The sequence below is a fragment of the Anarhichas minor genome, unplaced genomic scaffold (assembly GCF_050575085.1).
Source record: "Anarhichas minor isolate MPS153535 unplaced genomic scaffold, ASM5057508v1 ptg000054l, whole genome shotgun sequence".
NCBI lineage: Eukaryota > Metazoa > Chordata > Actinopteri > Perciformes > Anarhichadidae > Anarhichas > Anarhichas minor.
Window position 1 is genome coordinate 2,048,531 of NW_027466500.1, and position 21,896 is coordinate 2,070,426.

Here is a 21,896-nt window from a genome sequence, read left to right on the forward strand (position 1 = left end):
AGTAGTAATATGTGACCAGCACTGAGGACATTCTTATTTGTGTTTCTTTATTATACTTTATTTTGACCAACATAGAGAAAGGACTGACAACAACACAGATGCTAAAACAACAGTGTTAAAATATAATGAAATGGATGCTAAAATGTATTGTAATAGAATGACAATAACTTACAAAAACACACAAAATATTGGTAAAAGAAGAAATAAAAGTGACTGTACACTGTGCAGTAATAATACACAGCGGTAATAAATGTGCCCATTTAATGAGGGAAATGAAAGGGCAGCAGAGAATATAACCAATCCAAGGCGCAAGAAAATAAGGAAGTCCATAGTTTAGATTTGACAATGGCTAAAATTGGTTCATTCTGTCTGCAGTACAGTGTCTAAATCCAACGTGGTGTTTCGTTTTGACTCAAGGCCCTTCTATAGCTAACTGTTTCTTAAAGATATGGGGCCTACTGGGTTCTTCAAACATATCAGAGATGTATTTTGGCCCTCAACACCTGCACTTTAAAATCATATATAATTAACAGGAAACCAGTGTAAATATTTAAGAATGGTCCTTGCAGCAGCATCCTGATTCTTGAAAGGGTCTGCAGGGATCTGTTGGGAAAACCAAACAAGCGACCGTTGCTGAAGTCCAACCTGCTAAGATGAAGGCATGAACGAGTTTCTCTAAATCTTCAATGGATATGAATCTTCTAATATTTACTATTTGTAGATCTGATGCAAGATGTTGCAATTATTGTCTTGATGTGGTTGCTGAGGCTCAAATCTGATTCCATTATAACAACAACATTTATAACTCTGACCTTGAGTCTTGTATTCCAGTTGTAGTCATGAATTTTGAGTAATGTGCAGGAATACAGGAGTTGGCCTAAAGGTATGTTAAATAATAGAGGGCCAAGAACTGAACTCTGGGAGATTCTGCATGTCACAGTGATTGGCTCAGATTCATGATTGCAAAGGTCAGCAACAACACAGCCACTGCCTTCTATACAACCTAAACCAACTGCAGACTATAGCAGACAGGCATTCCTCATTGTCCAGTCTAACACAGGCTGCATTTGTATCCTGAATCACTAATCAGACACAAGTTATTTTGTCAGTCAAGTCAGAATGAAAATGGTTAAGAACTAAATTAACATTTATGTTGTTGTTCAGCTAAATAAAAGGAACTTTCTCAATCATTTCCCAATTAATTTAAGATTTGAGATTAATGTGTTTACTATGGAAGCAGCATCTCGTTGCATGTTTTTATGGATGAATTAAATGACTTTGGAAAAGCTACAGCACATAAACAGATGATTATCATAACAGCTGATAAGATAACAAGAAAATAATGCAAAGATGAGATGAAATATGGACATCAGTTGACTCACTAGCCCCCAAGGCGGAAACATGTTTTTCTACTTGGTGTTGAAACCTATTATCTTCACAAAGCTGTTATAAACTCATCCATTAAGGTTGTACATTATTGTAATTATGACATTGCCGCTCAGAGGGACAATGAGTGGACTGAATGTTCAGGTTCATCTTGCAGAGAGTGAAAGTCCCTAGAGAGCAAAGTGGAAGACAAACAAACACACAGATAAATACATACAGTACATAGGGAGGAGGGGCACATCTGTCATCTTTCACGCCTGGACTGCTGCATACCTCAAAGTCACAGATTGCAGCAAATTAAGAGATTTTCTATTTATGTATCTATCTATTTACATCTACAGCATTGAATCACAGAAACTCATAGCTCATTTCTAACATTTTGCAGTCAGTGCAGTCAGTTACATATAGAAATAGCTGTAAAATACAAGTGCTGAATTTGACTGAAATACCTTATCCTATGCAGGTGAAAAATTAATTTTTAACTCCTCTGCATACGCAACTATTCATTTTTTCTGAAATAAATGCTAATCTGGTTTCGTTGGGATTAGTATTCTGCTGAAATATTGTAAGAAAAAAAGACTATTACTGGATGATCCCTTAAAATGCAGCCCTGATTCTGACTTTTGTTTATTACTGATTTACATTTCGAGTTAAAAACAAAGAAAATGTTTGGCAAGATCTGTTCACTCATTTTATTTTTCATCTACATGTATTTTATTTATGGGTGTTTTAAAGATAAAAAATAGTTAATTGGGCACAGCAACTGTGGCTCAGTATTTATGTTAATTATCATGTTCCGATTGTTTTAGTTAAAACTGAAACTTTGTTGCTGAAAAAACAGAAAGGAAACTTGATGTTGCAACACAAAGCGTCGATGAACTAATAAGGAACATGTAAATTACTTGGTCATTCAGGAAAAAATGTCAAGACTGCTGAAATGTGAGTGACATCATGCATTAACTAGTGACGTTTGTCAATCAGACACTCATATATTAATAGTTCATACAAGGTGTCTTCAAAGCTTGGCACCTTACTGACTGTCTGCTGAATATCCCTTTACGTTGTTGGTTCAGAAAATAATGGAAAATAAAATCAGTGCTTACATTTTGTCCCCTCTTTACCTTTGATAAAGAGTGCAAGTACGAAAATATTCCACATTGACCAATAGCTTTTGGGACCGGCATATGACCGCAGTGCATAGCGGTACACTTTGACTTGGAAAACTAGCTGCATGTCTCCAAATGTAATTTATTCCTCACACGCGATTGGTCATGCATCGATGCGCGTTCGCGCTCCGAGGTGGCGCGCCCGTGCTTCTGAGCATCGTTTGGAGGAGAGAGGAGAGATAGAGACGGAGAGCTGTGCCACACCAAGTGTCCACCGAATGTCTGCCTCTTCACGCTGCCAATGAACAATCCTCGCATTCCTATGTCTGCCAGTTGACATACTGAACGCGAAGGACCAGGTTTCCACCTCTGCAAGGATTCAGGACTCCTACAGCGGGCTGCACGTTTTTTTCAGGTAAGCCCCCCCCCCCCTCCTCCTCCTTCTCCTCCGGTGACCGATGTCGCTGTGTTGCCAGTGTATTTACGCGCTATTCGTGATTGAGAAGAGGTACGATAACAGGCGAGGGCGGTTTGCGGTAGCTGTCCAATGTGCTGAAACGGGCAGCGGATTGTGGTGAGAAAAACACAGCATAGTAGGGATGACGGCCTCATGTTAAGAGCAGGTTTCATGACTTCGCTGTTTGCGTGCTATAGGCTATTTAGTGTTGCAGACTATACCTCCCAAGGATGTCGTGTGGGTGTCGTATGGGGAAGAAAGAATGATGAAGCTGTAACGTGCATACGATATCTGTTACATTCGCGCAGCCTTGCATGTTTTGACTACGGCTGCTCTACCCGAATGGATGTGTCTAAGCTGTATTGTACCTCCTCCAAGGACGGTGTTTTGTTGTTATTTTTTTACTGTATTTATCTGTGTCAGGGTCAGGGTCTTCACCTCACCTTATCTTGCCATTGCAATCTTCGGATGCATGGTGCCATGTAGGACTCGAGGATTGCAGCTGAATCCTCTGATATCAACAAACAGTAAAAGATGATTTTTTTTTTTTTGTGCACAATGAATGTAATAGAGAAAATGATAATAGTCCTACATGGTACCAATCACTGCTGTTTAAGTTGAACTTTTTGCCCCATTCATTTGGAATTCAAATTGAACTAGTAACCATACCTTGCTTAAAAAAACGTCCTTGTCAAGACCTTGTGAATGGGAACACATGTAGCACTGCACATCTGTTCCATGTGGAAATGTAAAATATGTTGAAATGTGAGTCCAGGCCACAAGTTATGTAAATTGCTCTCTTCTTGGCAACATCAAGGCAAGTCACGTTCAAGCCCCATTGTTCTTCTGATGGACCAAAATATCCATTCTGTTCACAACAGGAGCACCTGACATTTCCTGTGGCAGATTTACTCACTGGATCATGGCACAGACCAACAGCGGTGGGCAGGGGACCAACGGGGTAGCGGATGAGTCCCCCAACATGATAGTGTACAGAAAGGTAAGGCCGCTGCTATTTTTAGCCTGCACGTGTGTTTGTGTGTGTGTGTGTGTGTGTCTGAGAGTGTGAGCGTGTCTCGCTTTCATCAATTTACTTAACGATGAGCTGTGCAATGGAAATTGCTATTACTAATGGCAAGACAGTGTTCTTGTGACACGGTTGATTTAGGGTTGTATTGCTACGCCGTGCTTGATGAGAGCATGGAGAGAACATGCAATTATTTTCTCATAACATGTTTACCATGCAAGTAGATTCAGATCATGCTCTCTGTCACACACACACACACACACACACGCACACACGCACACACGCACACACACACTTTCCAGTTAAACCATCAGCTTTTACTGCGAACATGTTGGAGGATGGATTTTTAACTGATTGCCATTAATAGAACCAAAAGGAAGCCACAGGCTTTTTAACCATTGTACATTACACTGCTAGTGGTGTATCATTTCCCTGTTAAATCCATTACTACATTAGAGAATTAGAGAAAGGGAGGGGAGTGAACTGGCCCACTGCTGAGACACCTTAATGCAGCACTGCTCCAAACATCAAACGGGGTTAATAAAATAATAATTTGCTGGGAAGATAACAGTTGTTTACTTTGAGGCCCAGTTGTAGTTCCATATACGTATATATATATATATACAGTATATATGTATATGAGGGTGTGTGCACTGCTCCTCGAACACTCATTTGGTCTCCCTTGACAAAAATAGCTAAATTTAAGATTAACCTACAAATAAACCGTTCTGAAAATTGCTTTTGCTACCATCAGGAGAGCCTTCTGTTCCCTGGTGGTGTAATTATTGTCTTATAGTTTGCGTTTTATTTTCTGACATCTTTTATGAACCACGCGGTATGTGTTACATGTCTTGCACATAAAATCAAATACCTAATTCACTCATCCCAGGTGTCGTTATTCCATAATCAAATGAGGCTGGATTCTAGCTTATGGTGTTCTGCAAATGTATTAAATATCTACAGTATCACACCAGAGCAACAACAGCTGTATGTGCGTGCATGGACATTGCCTGACGGGAAATGTAATGCTTTACTTCACTCTCAGATGCACCAATGAAGTGATCATTTTCTCATCTTACTTGTGGATGACTCAAGCGTTGAGTGAATTTCTTCATTTCATTCTCTTCACCCTTCAGCGAATGCTCCCATTCCATCTGTGACAGCATCTGCACGCCAGGAAGGGGATACGCTTAGCATGATATCATAGCTTGGCGGTCTTTTATAGCACTCGCAGCGTGTTAGGCAATGTTACTGCCAGCGTGGGACAAGATTTGCTGGAAGTGCTGCTAAGCAGAAATGTTTCAGAAAGGTTATTCTTTTTATTTTCTAAGCCACAATTTTCATTTTCCCAATGCAGGACGACTGGCCCATAAACTAGCCTGTTCATAAGTAAGCCAAACAGTGAGGATAATGGATAATAGATTAATGTGACTGGTTTTGTCATCCCCTGTAATGTTGGCGGAAGCCATACCTCTTATTAAATATCATTTTAGGGAAGACAGCCCAGGGGAATAATTGAAAAAGAAAAAGGAACACCAATACATTATGCCATGACACTTCTCCAGTTGATTTCTTACACTGGGACAATTACACATTTTATGAGTTACAAGTTTTCAGAAAATGTATGTTTAAATATGCAAATGAGTGTTTTTAGGAATACAAATGTTATACAAATCAGACTTTGAATGATGTATGAACAAAACCCCTCTATAAAATCCTTCAGTATATAGTTAGGAATGAACCTGGAAGGTTTGGTGTATGTAGCGTGACAAAAACATTCATTTTGAGAAAACAACCGATATGTACTGTAAATTCCATGCATTTTGCAACAATCTACAGGTGAATAAGACTGTAAGCCATTTTTTTGCATTACTTTTGAGAAATATTAAATATAATATTATATATGAAAAATGATTATTGTGGATGTCTTCTTTCCAAGTCTCAAAGAAGACATGTTATGGCAGCAAAATAGCCCGAAATAGGAAATTGACCAGTGAATGAAAAACACTGTTTTTGCACGGGGCTTCTCCCTTTTAATATGAAACAGTATCAAAATATGCTAAGGCATGAAAGCTAGTCGCATCCTGTATATTAAATATTAACTTGAGGTCTTTCCCACCTATTCAATTACATGTGATGTCTCTTCCTGTTTTCTGCTATTGATCTGAACGTCCGGCTTTTTCGATCATGCCATGAACGATCTGAAGAACCAAGCATGCAAATGAGAAAAATATCAATAGCTTGTGTGTTGACTTAGCAGCGTTATACTTCAGGAACCACATTTAAGAGTTATTTTATTTCTTCAAAATTAGGAGGCAGCATTTCAGACTTCAGGGTCAGTTTATTCTCAAATGTTTGATCAGATTATTATTTTAGTCATGAAGCACTCCGACATCATCCAGTTCTTCACTTCTCAACACTTGACCACACATGGCCGCAGCTTGGCTCTGTACACCGACTGACCTAGATACACTGCAGAATGAAAGAACATGGTGAAGGCAGTGAGGATGAAATTGTGTTTCTGGAGTGGGTTTAATTCAAAACTGCAATTGGAAGAGCGCTGTCTGGAGACGTGCGGATACGGCCAGGATGAACAGGTGCCCCAAATGCTTTTCAGATGGAGATGACTTGGCAGAGGTGTTGCAACCCACACTGACGGCCTCGCTAAACGAGCTCAAATCTCAAGTGGAAAACATGCTTTCATGTTCTGTTTTGCTGTTCAGACATCTTGTGCAGGAATATCATGAATACACAGAGTAAATGCTTTTATAAAATGGTGATATTAAGCACATCTACTCGATAGTTGAAAACGTGCTACTAGTGCATAGAGTCCTGTAGGAATGAGTCCTAAAACCAGTAAATGAGTTTGCATTTGTGCACTGCTGGTTCCCTCATCTCGAATCAATGTTTTTCTTTAAATATTTTTTAGTTTAGATGACTAAAATAAGGTATGTGGTTAAGACAAGTTTAAGATATTTTAATGTTTTGTTCTACGATATAAAATACATCAGTAAATACCCCTCACGTGAATCTTGAAGGTTTTACGAGTGTCAAGAAAGCCGGTTGCTTACAAGTGGCTAAATGAGACTACAAAACGTCATCACGCCGACTAGCCCGCCTTTGCAGCCTCGTTGTGTTTATACTCACGCTCATGCAACCGTGGAGTAGTTTGTTTACAGCCTAACGTTAGCTCTTTACTTCTGCCGACTGGATTCACGCTTCAAAAATCATGAGTGGTGTTCATTCGTGAAGATGTTGCTGAAGAAAACGTGTTAGCATCAAAAACGTTTGTTTGCCACGGAGCTTATTTTTTTGCAATAATCTAAAATCCAATTGAAAAATCCCATTGGCTTTTGGTCGAGGGAATCAGTGTATGCAGTGCAATGCTAACTTCCGGTGTTGGCCTACAAACATACGTCATCCCTGTAGACCTCTATAGCAGTGGAAGGATTACGTAATGTGAGCAGAGGGAGCTTGATGGTTAAGGACTGCAGATTCTGGTTTGATAGTCTTTCCACTGGGAGCATGACTACATCCTTGAACTCTCTCAGTCCTTTTTTTCCTCTCTCGGGCCCATCCATCCCTCCACTCCTGTCGTTAACGCCTTGATGAAAATAGATGCGTGAGCTGAGGTGTTGACCTGCTTGCTGTGGAGATTTGAGCAGAGATGTCTGTTTTCCTCAAGGATGCACACAGGCACCTTGCTTTAACGCACATACCCGAGATTTATCAAATATGCAAATGCACAAGTACACACGCAGCATTTAAACAGACGCATTTGGCGAAACAAACGTACACACACACAGCTGGCATTGTGATAAACTGATTTTATTGACAACAGTCGCTGGTGACCCTAACTACAAGTGATATGTCCGAACTCCTCCTGTTTTATCAAGAAAAGCCAATAGAATGTTCAGTGGAATGGATTCAGTGGATATGCAGTGCATGTCTGAGGGTTTAGATCATTACTTACCATATAAAAGCATGTGTGATGTCTTGCTGCTCTCACATCAAACATGTCAGGCTTTCTGTACATCATCAAGTGTACCAGAGAGTACAGTATGTGCGTGCGTGAGTGTGTGTTTTCATGCCTGCTCACATGTGTGCACCATGATTAATGCTTTGATGCATGTGCGAGCATGTGTGTATGCTGTATGTAGGGCGAATGTTGCTAAGAGAGGGTCCTGAATTTTTTATGGGAGCCTAAAACAGCTCTGGCGAAGTTCTTAGCCACTCAGCACGGGGAGGGAGCAGCCAGCGCTGTGTGTGTGTCTTTGTAGGTATGCTGTGCGCTGATTGTAATTTAGTGAGTGGTTAAGAAAGAGGAAAAGGAACACAGTAATATTTGAATGATTAGAGTTAAATTATAGATAGATATAGTATGTATAGTTTTCTCTACATTCACTTCATCCTCCGAAAGTGAAAATGTGAGATATTTCCTGATTGAAAATTATTCTCTTGCTTCTCCCACCCCAGACGAATTAGCAGAGCTTTTCAGTGCAACAAAAACGTATCACACCACAATGAGCGCATGCAATATATGTCACACTGTTATTGTTGTCTTCAGTTCCTATGGGAGAGTATACTGTTTTAATTTCTGTTTACATAAATGTCAATACGGTGCATCTTTGAAGTAATTGGTCCCTGGTCTTTTCTGCAGATAACGATGATGTGTAAAGAGTGTATGAGTCTGCGGTTTGTATTGTTCTCGCACCACTTTACAGTATGTTAACAAGCTAACTGTAGGTGATATGCCCAAACAAATGTCAGATAACAGAACAATCCTAAATAAAGTATATTTATTGAGACTTTTATGTCAAGTTCAACCGTTCAAGTAGCTGTTTGACCTGATAGTAGACGTAAAGCTATAAACATGTTTTTACCGGTAGTTTCTTTACATACATTAGAAAAATTTGCGAGTCACTGATGAATATATGCTTCAAATCATCATCATTCAACATAGTCACCCAATTGATTTCATGTCATTAGAACAAATACTGTTACATGTCATGACATCAGTTTGTGTAGCAACTACCAAAAAAAGTCTTCTTCTTCTTCTAGACTGCTGTCAGCCAGAAATAGCTTTTGCATGCAACTATAGTGCAACCGGAATAATTAGGCCAGAGAGAATAATTATGGTCAATGGTCAAGTCAAAAAGATTATCAACATTAGCATTCTCTCTGCGTTTTCAGCTACAGGACAGTGAAAAGCGTGTTGATGCCGCACCGTGAGATTTGAACCATATCCTCTCAGCGTGACTCAGGAATGAAGTAATGAACGAACAAATAACAAACAGGGCAAAGGTATTAGTGCATAATATTGATTTTATCAATTGATTAAGTGGCTGTGTACAAGAGATTATTTTGCAGGAACAAGACTTTCCCTCTTCTCCCTCTACATCACTGCAACACAGCGGTAATACAGGAGTGTTAGGTGATGCAGAACTGCAGCCATTATTAATACACCAGTCTTGGTTTAGACTACTACAAATTCAGCAGAGATCCCGTCATTGGAAAGCATTTCTCAATCCAAGCCTAATCTGCATCTGTTAAACATGACCCATATCTGTCTGCACTGTTATCAATACAAATTCCCAACCATCTTACATTGTTTGTGAGTCATGAAGCGGAGAGAACTGAATACATTTTTTTCTCAGTTGAGAGCCAGATTGAAGGGTTCTTGTACTGCCTGTCTCTCTCAATCTGCAATCAGAAGATCAGGAAGACCGAGAGAAAGTGGGAGAGAGGAGGGGGGTGAGGTGGGATGATCTATAATTGCCAGATCAGAGAGAAATCTTTGTGTGTGAAGTAGGGCTCTTTGTAGTCAGCTTGCCAGCCAGGCGATTTCTCTTCCTGTGTGTGAAAACATCCATGTTCGTTTTTGCATACACAGTTGAGTGTGGGGGTTTGGCAGACACTGTCGGATATCAAATTGGCATTTATGGCTTTTGTGTGTTTTAAGCTAACCCATTTTTCCTGTTTTAGCTGACGTCAATACCTAAATGCCAATTAGAGGAGCTGGCATCATACTACAGGGGCTATGATAATCCACCTTTGCTACGTCTTGTCACAATGTAATCTACTATAACATTATATACAGTACACAAACAGCATAATTGACTGGAGGCTTTCTTGATAAACAATTTGAGAATGCTTACAGTCCATTTTCTGTGAGTCGTTCATTCTCCTCCGTCCTACTTTTTAGTCTTCAAAGAGATAATATGAAGTGACAAAATAAACAGAAAAAAAGGCAGACAGAGAAGGTGGCAGAGTTACTCTATCACTTACCACACCTGAATAATCATAAGTACTCTTTCTTTGATAGCTTAGCAATTAGTCAATATTAGTGGCCATTGTCAATTAGCAAGCTTTGTTTGGATCTATATACTATCTCGGGCTGGAAGCCAGAGCCATTAAAGTGGCAATTGTTCTCATACAGTTTTTTGGGGAAATATTAAAAAATTAGCAGACAAAACATTAAAATCCTGTAAAACATACAGGATTTACTGTCAAACTGTAGCTTTCTTTTGTAATCCTGTAATGAACTCTTTAAAGGTGCTAAATTTGAAACTCAGAGCATTTATTTTAGAGCATTAATCTATAAAGATATAGTGGGGTAATGCGTCCTGGGCAGAGAATCATGTGTTGTAATAAGAGCTTCTCTGTGCTTTGCTTACGGAGTTGGTTTGGTTGCGCGTACATCCCAGACCAGCATAAGCTAATCTCCACACTACCCTCAAATCAAATCAAATCGACTTTTATTGTCACACATGTACACAGCGTAGCATACGCAGTGAAATTAAACCTTTGCATTTAACCCATCCTAGTATTAGGAGCAGTGGGCAGCTATTCCTCATATACCCAGGAGGAGAACTGGCACCTGTCCAGCTAGTTCACGTTATCCATGAACATCATACTAGTATTACACTCATGCAAGGCCCCCACCTCATGACAAACCACAGGTCCTAATTATCACCATTTCTCAAGCCACTCAAACAATGATATTAACTATCAAAGACTATTACACCAACTCTCACAGAGACGAAGAAACTCCCCGCAGAGGCTCACAGACAACTCCGAGAGCTACTATACAGACACGCTAAGTCTCGCCGACGCGTCTATTTATAAAAAGTCTCCGTTCAAGTCTGTGCGCACTGTGCGCTCACATACTCAACTACACCTGTCCTAGTCAATAAGCAAACCGATAAGAATGTTTTAGAGGAACAGTTGTGAACTTTTCTAATTTAGAGTACATTTCATATAAACATGAATCTGTTGAACCCTCTACAGTTACTGTTAAGCTATCCCTTCTGAACATTAGAGTTCTTCTGAACAAGTCATTTTTAATTAATGATCTTAAAACAAAAACGTCATCTTCTTTCTCTAAACTGACATGGTTGCATCCAGCAAACGCTACTACGACCCAGCTCCTCTAAATTCACTTTTATGAGTGCTGCCAGAACAGACAGGGGTGGAGAGGGAATAGCAACAATCCTTTTCAATTCAATCCTTTTGGTCAATTTGGTGACTTTATATCAGTTCAATACCTCACAAAGTGTTCTCCTGGTATTTTGATAGTAACTATTTACAGGCCTCTCAAACACTTAGCTAAAGTTTGTGGCACAGACTTTGATTGTCTTATCATATCAAGGGATTTCAACTTGCAGGTGGACAATCCGAAGAACAGGTACACTGAGGAGCAAAATGCACGACTTGATACCTTTAGCCTAACACAGCATGTACACCCGTCAAGGACCATTTCATTTTTTTTCTATGATGTGTCTATGTTCCCACACACTCAGAGCACTGAGAGCCATAACTGATCACACGAGTGCTCCCTTTGAGCATGCACCTTCAAGGACCTCAAGTCAACTGTCAGGCTCTGGAGATGATTTGCCGACTCATTTTAATTTAAAAACGGTAAATATTATGGATGACTTTGCTCCAGTAAAAGTTAAGACAGTCACGAACAAACAGAACGTACCATGGAAACAACATCAAACTGAAAGATTGCAACTGTTGAGAAGTTAACTAGTCCCCTTCACGGTTGGCAATGAGTTTGCGTGTTTTTCAAAGGTAATATTGATGAAATCAGACAGAATATATCGTCTTAACTAAGGCCATTCCTAATCCTGCAATGTTAATAAAAGTGAAAAAACTATTTGTTTATCTGTCAGTATTTCCGATCTGCTCCAAAATGTAATTGGTTCCTTGGCCCATGCTACACCATTGCACCACGTGTCATGAAAATTGGGCCCATAGTTTTCCATAATCCTGTCGACAAGTAAACAAACAAACTGAACCGAAAACATAACCTCCTAGGCAGATGGGAATACTAACAACTCAACATTTGGAATTACTGGCAGCAAAGCGAGGGGAACTCAAGAATTAAGTACGATAGACAATCAAACTCTGGAAAAGCAGTTCAGAATCTAAACATCAATCATCAGGGTCTAAACATGGTTAGATATCAAGAAAAGTGGCCCAGATACAATCAAACTTTGTGTTTTTTTTACCTGACAGTACAGAGTATTTTCTCAGGAGTAAACTAACCCCATTTTAAGAACCATGTGGAAGCAATAACTAAATCAGCTTTTTACTATCTCAAAAACAAAGCCAAACTCGGAGGCTTCATGTCAAAACACGATTTCGAAAAAACTCATTCAGGCTTTTTTTATCAGCAGGGTTGAGGACAGGCCTTCCTAACAAGACCATCAGACAGCTTCAGCTTGTACAAAATGCAACTGCTGGAGCTCAAAACCAAAAAAATTGACAACCTTACTCTGATGCTTAAGTCCTTAGACTGGCGTCAAAGAATTGACTTTAAAGCAGTGGAGAGAAATGTGCTGGTAAGACGTATACTGTCAGAACTTAAACACGGTGACGCAGCTCTTAGCTGCTATGCTGCTTGTCTCTGGAGCACACTTCCAAGACTTAAAACCCAACTGATTGAATGCACTCTACCTTCTATGTTTTGTTAGCTAATGTAATGCACTCTTCCTTTTTAATCTTTTAATTTCATGTGTTCTACTAATTGTTTTATTTGTACTGTTATTTTTCTGTGATTCTTTTATCTGCTCTCTTGGAAATCACTTTGAATTGCTGATGTGGATGAATTGTGCTATAAAAGGAACTTGCCTATAAGAAATATGTTTATTCACTTTCAAGATATAAAAGTCTGTCTGTTCTGCCCAGCTACCTTCAAAGCTCTCTAATTAACACGTTATACGTGTTTGTACGGATTGAATAAATTAGGTATAATGTGTTAATTAGTGAGCTTCAGAAATGCTGCTCGGCAGATTTTGTTTCCAGGCTTTATAGGCCAACTGGCTGCTGGCTCCAGCTTCATAGTGAAGGTACAGATATGAGAGTGGTATCAATCTTCTCATCAAACTCACAGAAAGAAAGTGAATATGCATATTTCTAAAAAAGGTACTATTCCTTTAAAGTATGGTTCGTTTTAGGCCGAGGTTACTGAATGATCATGGTTAAACATGACAAAATTCAATATTTACCTCTAGTATAAGACAGGACCCAAACCTGGATCTCCAATCTCAAAGTAATAGACTTTATTTGGCCATTGAACTCAAAATGGCACAGTACTTCCTGCGTTGGCACTAAATGCTAAATCATAGCTGCATATGAACAAAGCTGTAGCAGACAAAGTGCAATACATCAAATCATCAATGTTAACATTGTTCATCTTCAGTGAGGTGACAGTTAAAATATTGAATAGCGGACTTCACTGGGTGATGGTTTGGGCTGCTCTGTGAAGACAGTGAAAAGATACCAGGCCTGTTTTGTTCTAAGCTCTCCCGACTGTGTAGGCTGCCACAGCTGGAGTCTTTAGTCCTGTCTGTTAGGGTTATATAAGGGTCTAAGGAAGCCTGGGCATTAAGATAGAGGCTGACTCAGGCCTCGTCTCCGTCCGGTCATTTACTTCCCACTCAACATTTAGCAAAAGATTACAGGAGTGCCCAGGCCAGAGTTGTGAATGAATCCAGTTTGATGGTCTTAATGAGGACAGAGATGCTCCATTAGGACTAAAGGGAAACAGAGAGGGGTAACATGTCGAGGAGACAGACAGAGGCCGTTTTATTTGCTGTATTTCTCCGTGTTTAACACACACTGGGTTTGTTTCTGTGCATACATCTATGTGTCCTTGTTTATAGGACCATCTGAATCTCAACTGCGTCCATGTCGTCTCTACTTCTAATGCACTCCCCGCTTGTTTCTGATGAAGGTCCGTTTCTTCCCCACACTAACGTCTACGATGTATAAATTCCCACTCGCCTGCCCGTCTCTATGTCTTGATGCGTTAGACATTGTGTCTCTGTTCATTATAGATACTCGATATCCTATTGGCTTCTCATTTTTCAGTTGCATCCCTTCCCAATATGTTCACATCCAGTTGCATTGAGCCGATAGAAAGTGATTCCTTTTTATTTTTTACGACAGGTCTACAGTACTTTCTTCCTGTTGTGGCTTCAGTCTTTAGAGTGCTGCCCAGACCATTAACACTGAGGTATTTTAGAAGTGAGTACGCTACACATCTTAACATGTATTGGTGCATTAATTTAGAATGTAGATACAATTTTGGTTGTGAAGAATAATAGTTTAATAGACATCAGATCCATTATGTGGAGCATGAACCAAAACACTACCTAATTTCTCCTAATTGCAAAAAATTACTTTTTCTAAAAATGGCATTGCTGCTCAAATCAATAATAACATTCACTAAAACATTCTGCCAAAGAAAAATGAAATATTGGAGGAATGCCGTTCTCCAAAACAACCCTTGTATATTTCATCTCAAATCAGTGCCAAAGCTAAAGTCATATTTGCACGTCAAGAGCTTTCATGAGTAAATAGAAATAAGAAATCTTGTCATCTTCTCCGGAGAGTATTTCATGCATTACCTCCCTCGTCTGTCGTATATTTTGGCAACTCTGTGTGTCTCTCTCTGTCAGTCTGTCTTTCTCTCCCGCTCTCATTCTGTCTCTGTCTCCATCTCAAGTCTGGACTTCAGACTTTTTCATCCCAGTTTCCCTCACTGTCCGTCTCTCGCACTGGTGTTCACACTTTGCCCTTTTCATTTTTATCGCTTTTATCCCCCCCCCCCTACTCCCCCGCCCACTCTCATGCTCTTTTTTCCGTTTCAGGTCTTTGATGTTTCTCACATACCCGCAATATCACACTAAGTTTGTCTCTTTGTCTCTCTCTCACTCACACTGACGCACATGTGCATTTTCACTCTCTTTCTACACCCACCCCACCCCCCTCTCCAGCGTGTGGTTTCTTACCAGTGAGGCATCCATCCACCTCTGTCTGTCTGTCTGTCCCCTCCTCTCACGCCTCTTTTTGAAGTCATCAGAGTCCTAGTCAGAGCCCATGCCACTCCAGTTAGCTTTTATCCTCGCACAGAGAGAAGGAGAGGGATGTATTTACACCCTGCCGGAGCATAGTCATCTCTCCTCCTGTGTGAAATGATTCACTCGTGACTCATAGCTTCATTGGGAACTCTTTCAAAACAAACAACTATGGACTGTGGCATTTTCCATCCAAATTGACTGTAACTGTAACTGAGAGTGCTGTCCTGATTGTCTCCCTGCAGCTCGGTGCCGCTCTCAACAATGAGGAGTCATTCTCCAAAAAGCAATCATGTCTCAGTGATTAGCCTGCCACGACTGAGTGCCAACGCGCAAATCCAATACCGGCAAAATAATAAAAGTCAAACAGCAATTGTTCCAATGGGTACATTTTCATACGTTTTGAGACATAATCTTCATTTGCTAAACAGACTGAGACACACCTTTGTCTGAAACCGTGCACTTCGCACCACATCCCTGTGGCAGACAGACACAAACACACACACACACACACACTCTTAGCTAGCAGGTTGCAGCGTGTTGAGCAGCTTCCACCTGCAGCCCACTGAGCCTCACAGCTTCACAACCATTAGTTCAGCTTAGCAAGCACAGCCATCCACAGTACAGCGTAGTCTATAAACCCCGGGCGCCATCTTGACTCAATCGGCTGCTGCTTTTTTCTCTTCTTGTGCCTTTTCTGTGCTAAAATGCAGCAAAATAAGGCAGCAGCAAACAAAATGTATGCAGCTGGGGTGAGAGTTTCTTAAATATCTCGGCTATATATGTAAGTGCCTGCTTCAACAAACTTGTACTATTATATGGTCAAGAGTGTTATGTTATATTTAAATCATAGATTGTATCTAAGTGGACGTGGTCACTGTGACATCACTAATTAGTGTGTGGACTGACGTTTTGAAGCCTCGAGTTTGGCATTTCGGCCGTCGTCATCTTGGCTTTCTGCAACCAGAAGTGATACAAAAAGGGCAGCGCTAAGTACAACCGAACAATACAATTAACTTTCATGAACTGAAAACACACTGTGAAAGGGTTAAAGCTGTAAGATGAAAGCACCAGACAACGCCGTGGTAGCAACTATTAATCACAAGGTAGCCACGCCCTAAAGCATACTCTGCTTTATTGTCTATTGTACTCTAAATGGGACCATCATTCACTAAATGAACATCAGTCTGTATTGAAAAAGACTTGAAACTAGCGATTGAGACCATAACTCATGTTCACAATGTTTGCTGAGGTAATAAATCAAGTGAGAAGTAGAGTCATTTTCTCATAGACTTCTATTCAATCAGACTTCTTTTTGCGACAAGAGGAGTCGCCCCCTGCTGGCTATTAGTAAGAATGCAAGTTTAAGAGACTTCCACATTGGCTTCACTTTTCAGACCCGGAGGTTACCACCTAATTTAAATACAGGGAGGTAAGAAATAAGGCTAGAGATGTAGAGTTTAATTAGCTTAGCTTGCTGTTTTTATAATCTGAATGAAAAATACAAAGCAGCCTATATTAATTCCATATATTTCAATATTTGGAGGGGTAATTGACAGAATTATAGTTGTAAAATATGAGAAGGTAAATTAGGATCTGCACGGAAGACTTTTGGCCTCATCAAATTAAGTCAAAGTCTGTCTTTCTTGTCCAGGCAGCAATGTAAACAAGATGATTATTCACAGCTATTCTGATGTAGCCAATTGGCAAGAAGCCAATGGAAATGCATAATAATAAACAATATTCTTGAAAATATATTTGGTAATGATAGGAGATGTTTTTAGCCATGCTAGACGTGTGGCTCTATTAATTAGGCCTATTGGGTGGATTGACATTTTGTAGAGATATTCTTGTTCCCCAGAGGCGGACAGTACATGTAGTGCACTAGATAGAAAGCATGGAGTGACTTTGGACAAAGCCCTTGTCTTGTTTGAAGTTTACTTATAAAATGATGCAGTACGTGCTGTTTTTAGGCATAATGTCTAATTCAAAACCACTGTGCCACTACTTTCAGCAGAACTCCTTACCTTGGGAACCGTTATTCTATTCATCTTGTTTGTCAAACGCTCCCAGTTGTAGTGTCTCATCACTGATCAGCTAATCGAGAGATTCCTGTCTGTCCTGTCTGGTTGTGCTTTCTCCTGCCGTCCGTTTTGTTTCTACTGTGATGGCTGCTCTGTTGGAATCCCCATGACAACCACACCAGCAGTCTGTCAAATGCTATTATCTCAAACACTTCAACAATGTGTCCAGCACACCGTCAGCTCGCAAAGTGACAGAACATGAGTGTGTATGTGTGTGTGTGTGTGTGTGTGTGTGTTGTAACTAGGAAGTACTGTACTTAAGTTCAATTCTGAGACTCTTTAACTTGAGTATTTCTATTTTCTGCTACTTTGTTCTACTCCACTACATCTCGGAGGCAAATATTATACTTTTTAATGCACTGAATGTATTTATTTACTTGTAGATTTAGATTATGGACATTTTGGTGCTAATACTAATGTACCTTTTTCTCAAATAGTATGCTTACTCTTTTTGACAGTACACTTACAATTTTAATTAGGACATACTGTGTATCAGGCCCTCTATCTCATCTCTGCTCGGCCTGTAAATTAGAGGCTGGGCATTGTTAACAGTGTTTCCCATCTGCCAATAAAGCCCCAACACCGATCTCCTGGACTTGTATATTGGCAACATCGCCTCTTCTTTCTTGCTGCCTTTGCTTGACAAACGATATGTGAGCTTGAGCAGAATGAAAAAAGACAAGGTCAGGTTTAACAATGCATTAGGATATGGTAGGGCGGGTCTCTATTGCTTGCAACGGACTGATTTGATTGGTTGATATTGGCTTCCCTTGCCTGTCAGCAGAGCCGTGTGTAAATGGAAGAGCTGGTATTGGAGCAGGTGGGAATGGATATGTCAGGGTGAGCATGGATGCACATGATTTGAAGTTTTGCAAATAGTTATCATGTCCTGAAGGACTGCATACAGTACCTATGCTCTAAATTGTATCGAACAACCGTAGCAGTGATTAAGTTTTGATTTAGCCTGGAGTCCATCTATGTATCAGAAAAATCACCATGCCATTCTACCTGATGACTGTCTGAATCACTCCACAAGTGACAGATGTTTTGAGAGGTTCAACAAAGCCTATCGTCCATCATCTTTATTGCTCCGTAGTTCAAGTGTCACTTGCGTCAAACAGTCTTCCCTTATCGGTTTATTGTCTATCCCGACTGCTGTGTCCTCTGAAGTGTGCGCGTCCTGTCAGATACCCAGTCCTCGTCTTGTCTCGGTTCTGCAGACAGGAGAAGGCAGAAGAATGTCAGCCTGCCAGTATCCAGCTGCTTCTCTCTTATTGGTATTCAGGGCACACGGAGCCGTCCTGTTGCACGTGCCAAGGAGGAATGTGGGAAATGAGGGGATGGAGAGAGGAGCGAGGACCCCTCCCTCTCATGTTTTCTGAACCTAAAAATAGACTGCATCCTCCCATTATTTTTTATTCCCAGTTCATCCGTTTCCACACCCAGCATCCCTCCCTGGATCTCCCTTTGTTTTCCTCTCATCCTCGTCTCTCTGTTTGATCCAAGTAAACATGCTCTCTGGTGCCCAATGATAAGACTCCTGAAGTGCAATGCCAGACAGTTTGGAAACTGCTAACAGGCTTGATAAAGGATTAACTATAGGGGTGATTTCTCTTTAACACTACGTTATTTCCATATCCAGACGGCACTGTTTAACCACCAAGAATAAAAGCATGATGATTAAAAGCTCCTAAGTACAAATCTCCTTCGTGTCTGCTGATTGCTAATCACGAATAAGTGTCTTTTATGATTGTTTCATTGAAATTGTCTGTGGATGGCTGATAAATAGATGGTAGCATGTTTATTTGAAGTGTCTGCATATACTCCTGTCGGCATCTTTTAGCAACCATTAGTATTTAGATATTAAATCCTATTTTTGCCAATTTATCTGAAAGTAATGTAGCTTTCTTTTTACTCTATCTACTAATTTATGATTGCATGCTGTTTGAGTGATGAAATCACGGTAGGTGGGCAGGAGGGATATTGGCTTTCAGTGGATTATGTTCTCGCACATGGCCAACCTTGGCTTAGTCATCGCGCCCACTGCCCGCCCACCAAGGAGATGAGAGTGAGAGAGCGCGCGAGAGAGGCCTTGCCCTAGGAACATTATCCCACCACCAGCCAGGAACACCAGATCATAGTGGATGTAGAAATAGGCAGAAATCTGTGTCTAGAAAACTAGTCAGCTAGAGACAGAAAAGTGAAGAAGGTCCAGCCTCAGGAGTGCAACTCCAACATGAACAAGAAACTGCTATAGTGATGAGATTAATACAGACAACAAAGACAACAATGAAAACCGAGGTAATACAGGACAAATGAGTGTGTGAGCGTGGGTTACATGTGCCTTGGGTCACCTGCATCAGACAAAGCACACTATTATATTTGTTACGCGTCAAATTAAAGTACAAGCAGATTTATAGTAGATCTTTTCCCACACATAATTAGAGTGCCACCACTTACTGTCCCTATTGTTACTGCTGCCCACCAATACAAACACTACTACCACTACTCATATTACGAGTCTACTGCTTGTGCCGCGACTACTTTAGTTGTCTGTCCACTTTCTGCTGCCGCAGCTGCTAGTACACTGATTTAATAATGTATAACACTACAAGATAAACGCTGCACAAAATACAGATACGGGAGATTAAACAAATATCTAAAAGAGAATATTTTAGGATTATGGGATTCAATATAAAGCAGTGTTTGTTGATTTCTTGGGGGCAGCGCCTAACCTTTATAGAAAATGTGGTGAACATATTAGCAAACGGTTGCTTAATCACATGTTCAGTGACACTTGCATTTATTTGGAGTCATATTTCTGTCCACCTGATCAATATAAGTCTGATTTTGCTGCTTGACAATCGCTGATTAGTAGAGCTTTAATGTGAATAATTATTTTTTTGACTTAACTTGTCAGATAGATACAATTATTATAGAGCTAACAGTAGAAATATCAGTGTTAAAGTTCTTGACACCATAGCACCATCCTGGACGGAAAGTCAGAAATTTGAACTGCAGTTTATTTTCTTCTACTTGATAATGAACAAGCCTGATCCTTGCAGATCACAGTGGGTTGTGGGCATACAAAACCGCATCAACATTCTTTTCTACTTCTTTCAATTATAAAAAAAACAAAACATAAAGGAAACAGAGGACAGCACTTTCTGTTTCGAGCTACCAGTAAACCATTCAGTATAGATCAGTATAAGACGTTCTGAAGGGTCTGATGTCAAGCCAAACGTTAACAGCACATCCGGTTCCTGAGCGAACTGCTATGATGGTAAAAATGAAATGTTAATATTCTTCAATGAGAAAGTAATCACATAGAGCTCTAATTTGCATTGGAACATCACACTATATCCTTCGGGAATTGTACGATTCTCTAAAATGTGCTGTTGTTGCATAAAGCATGAGATGGCAGAAACCTACCGGCTGGCAAATTTGGAACAAGAACTGCATTAGCCGCAGCAATGTCAAACGAGGATAAATGCCAGTGTGTTTTTTTTCTTTTCTCCCAGGGAGCAGGCATAGCTGGCTGACTACCTCTCATCCATGATTCAATGCTTGGCTCTCTCCGTTTTTTTTTTTTCCCCTTGGGAAGGGAAATGTTGAGGAGTCAGGGGAAATATTGAACATCCTTCTGCAGCCATACGCCGGGGACGATGATTCTCTGGGGACGTGAGGAGGAAGGACGCTGTGTGTTCTAAAAAGCTGTAGGAGTTGATGAAAGTTGGCAACCATCTGGAAAGCTTTCTAAATTAAATAGTGATAATACCATCTGTCCATCAAACCAGATGACAATACTGCAACTGCTGCTTCTTCTGTTTTGCACAGGAATGCTTTACCAGTGAGTTTTGATTATTAGACTTCCAGCACGGGAATGATGGAGAAGATTATGCGCTGCCAACCACGTAGTACACCATGAAAGGCTTTTAATGATGTTGGGGGTGTAAAGAGAGAGGGATTATTGTACTGAAAAATGCCTATATTACAGTACTGACATTTCCTGGAAAGATGATGAAAAGAATATAGCAAATACTGCTAATTATTAGCCCGGCAAATAAAGCTTTGCTTAGTGTGGTCTGTGGTTGAATTTGCTTGAGACAGACATCAAAAAGGATGTGCCACAGATGACCCATGGTTCTCCCTTTCACTCAGACATCCACATGAACCTTTTCCTACACCTGGTCAGACAAAGGCACCACTCACGGGGCTGTGATTGTTCTTTTCTTCTGATTTTCAGCCTGGAAATATACGGACCATCCGCTAGAAATAGTCTCTGTATAAATTACAGACAAGCCGTACGTCACGCAGCTCCAGCATTTAGCTCACTTGTATGGCTTCAGCACCACGTTTAAATGTTTGTTGATGAGGTAAGGAGTGACCTTTCATAAATCTTGGCTGTTTGTTCTTGATAATATAAATCTTGGCTGAAATGTTTCAGCAAAAACTGAGCATAAGAGA

General features: G+C 40.3%; 1 protein-coding gene across 1 annotated transcript in view; it reads left to right on the forward strand.

Moving 5' to 3' along the window:
- The first annotated feature begins 3,833 nt into the window (after window positions 1–3,833).
- The window catches only part of rgs7a (regulator of G protein signaling 7a), a 48,034-nt gene continuing 29,971 nt past the window's right edge, over window positions 3,834–21,896 (forward strand). Inside the window, exon 1 of the mRNA XM_076075774.1 lies at window positions 3,834–3,949. Coding sequence (XP_075931889.1) covers window positions 3,872–3,949 — 78 coding nt within the window. The 5' untranslated portion in view covers window positions 3,834–3,871. The remainder of the gene's footprint in view (window positions 3,950–21,896) is intronic.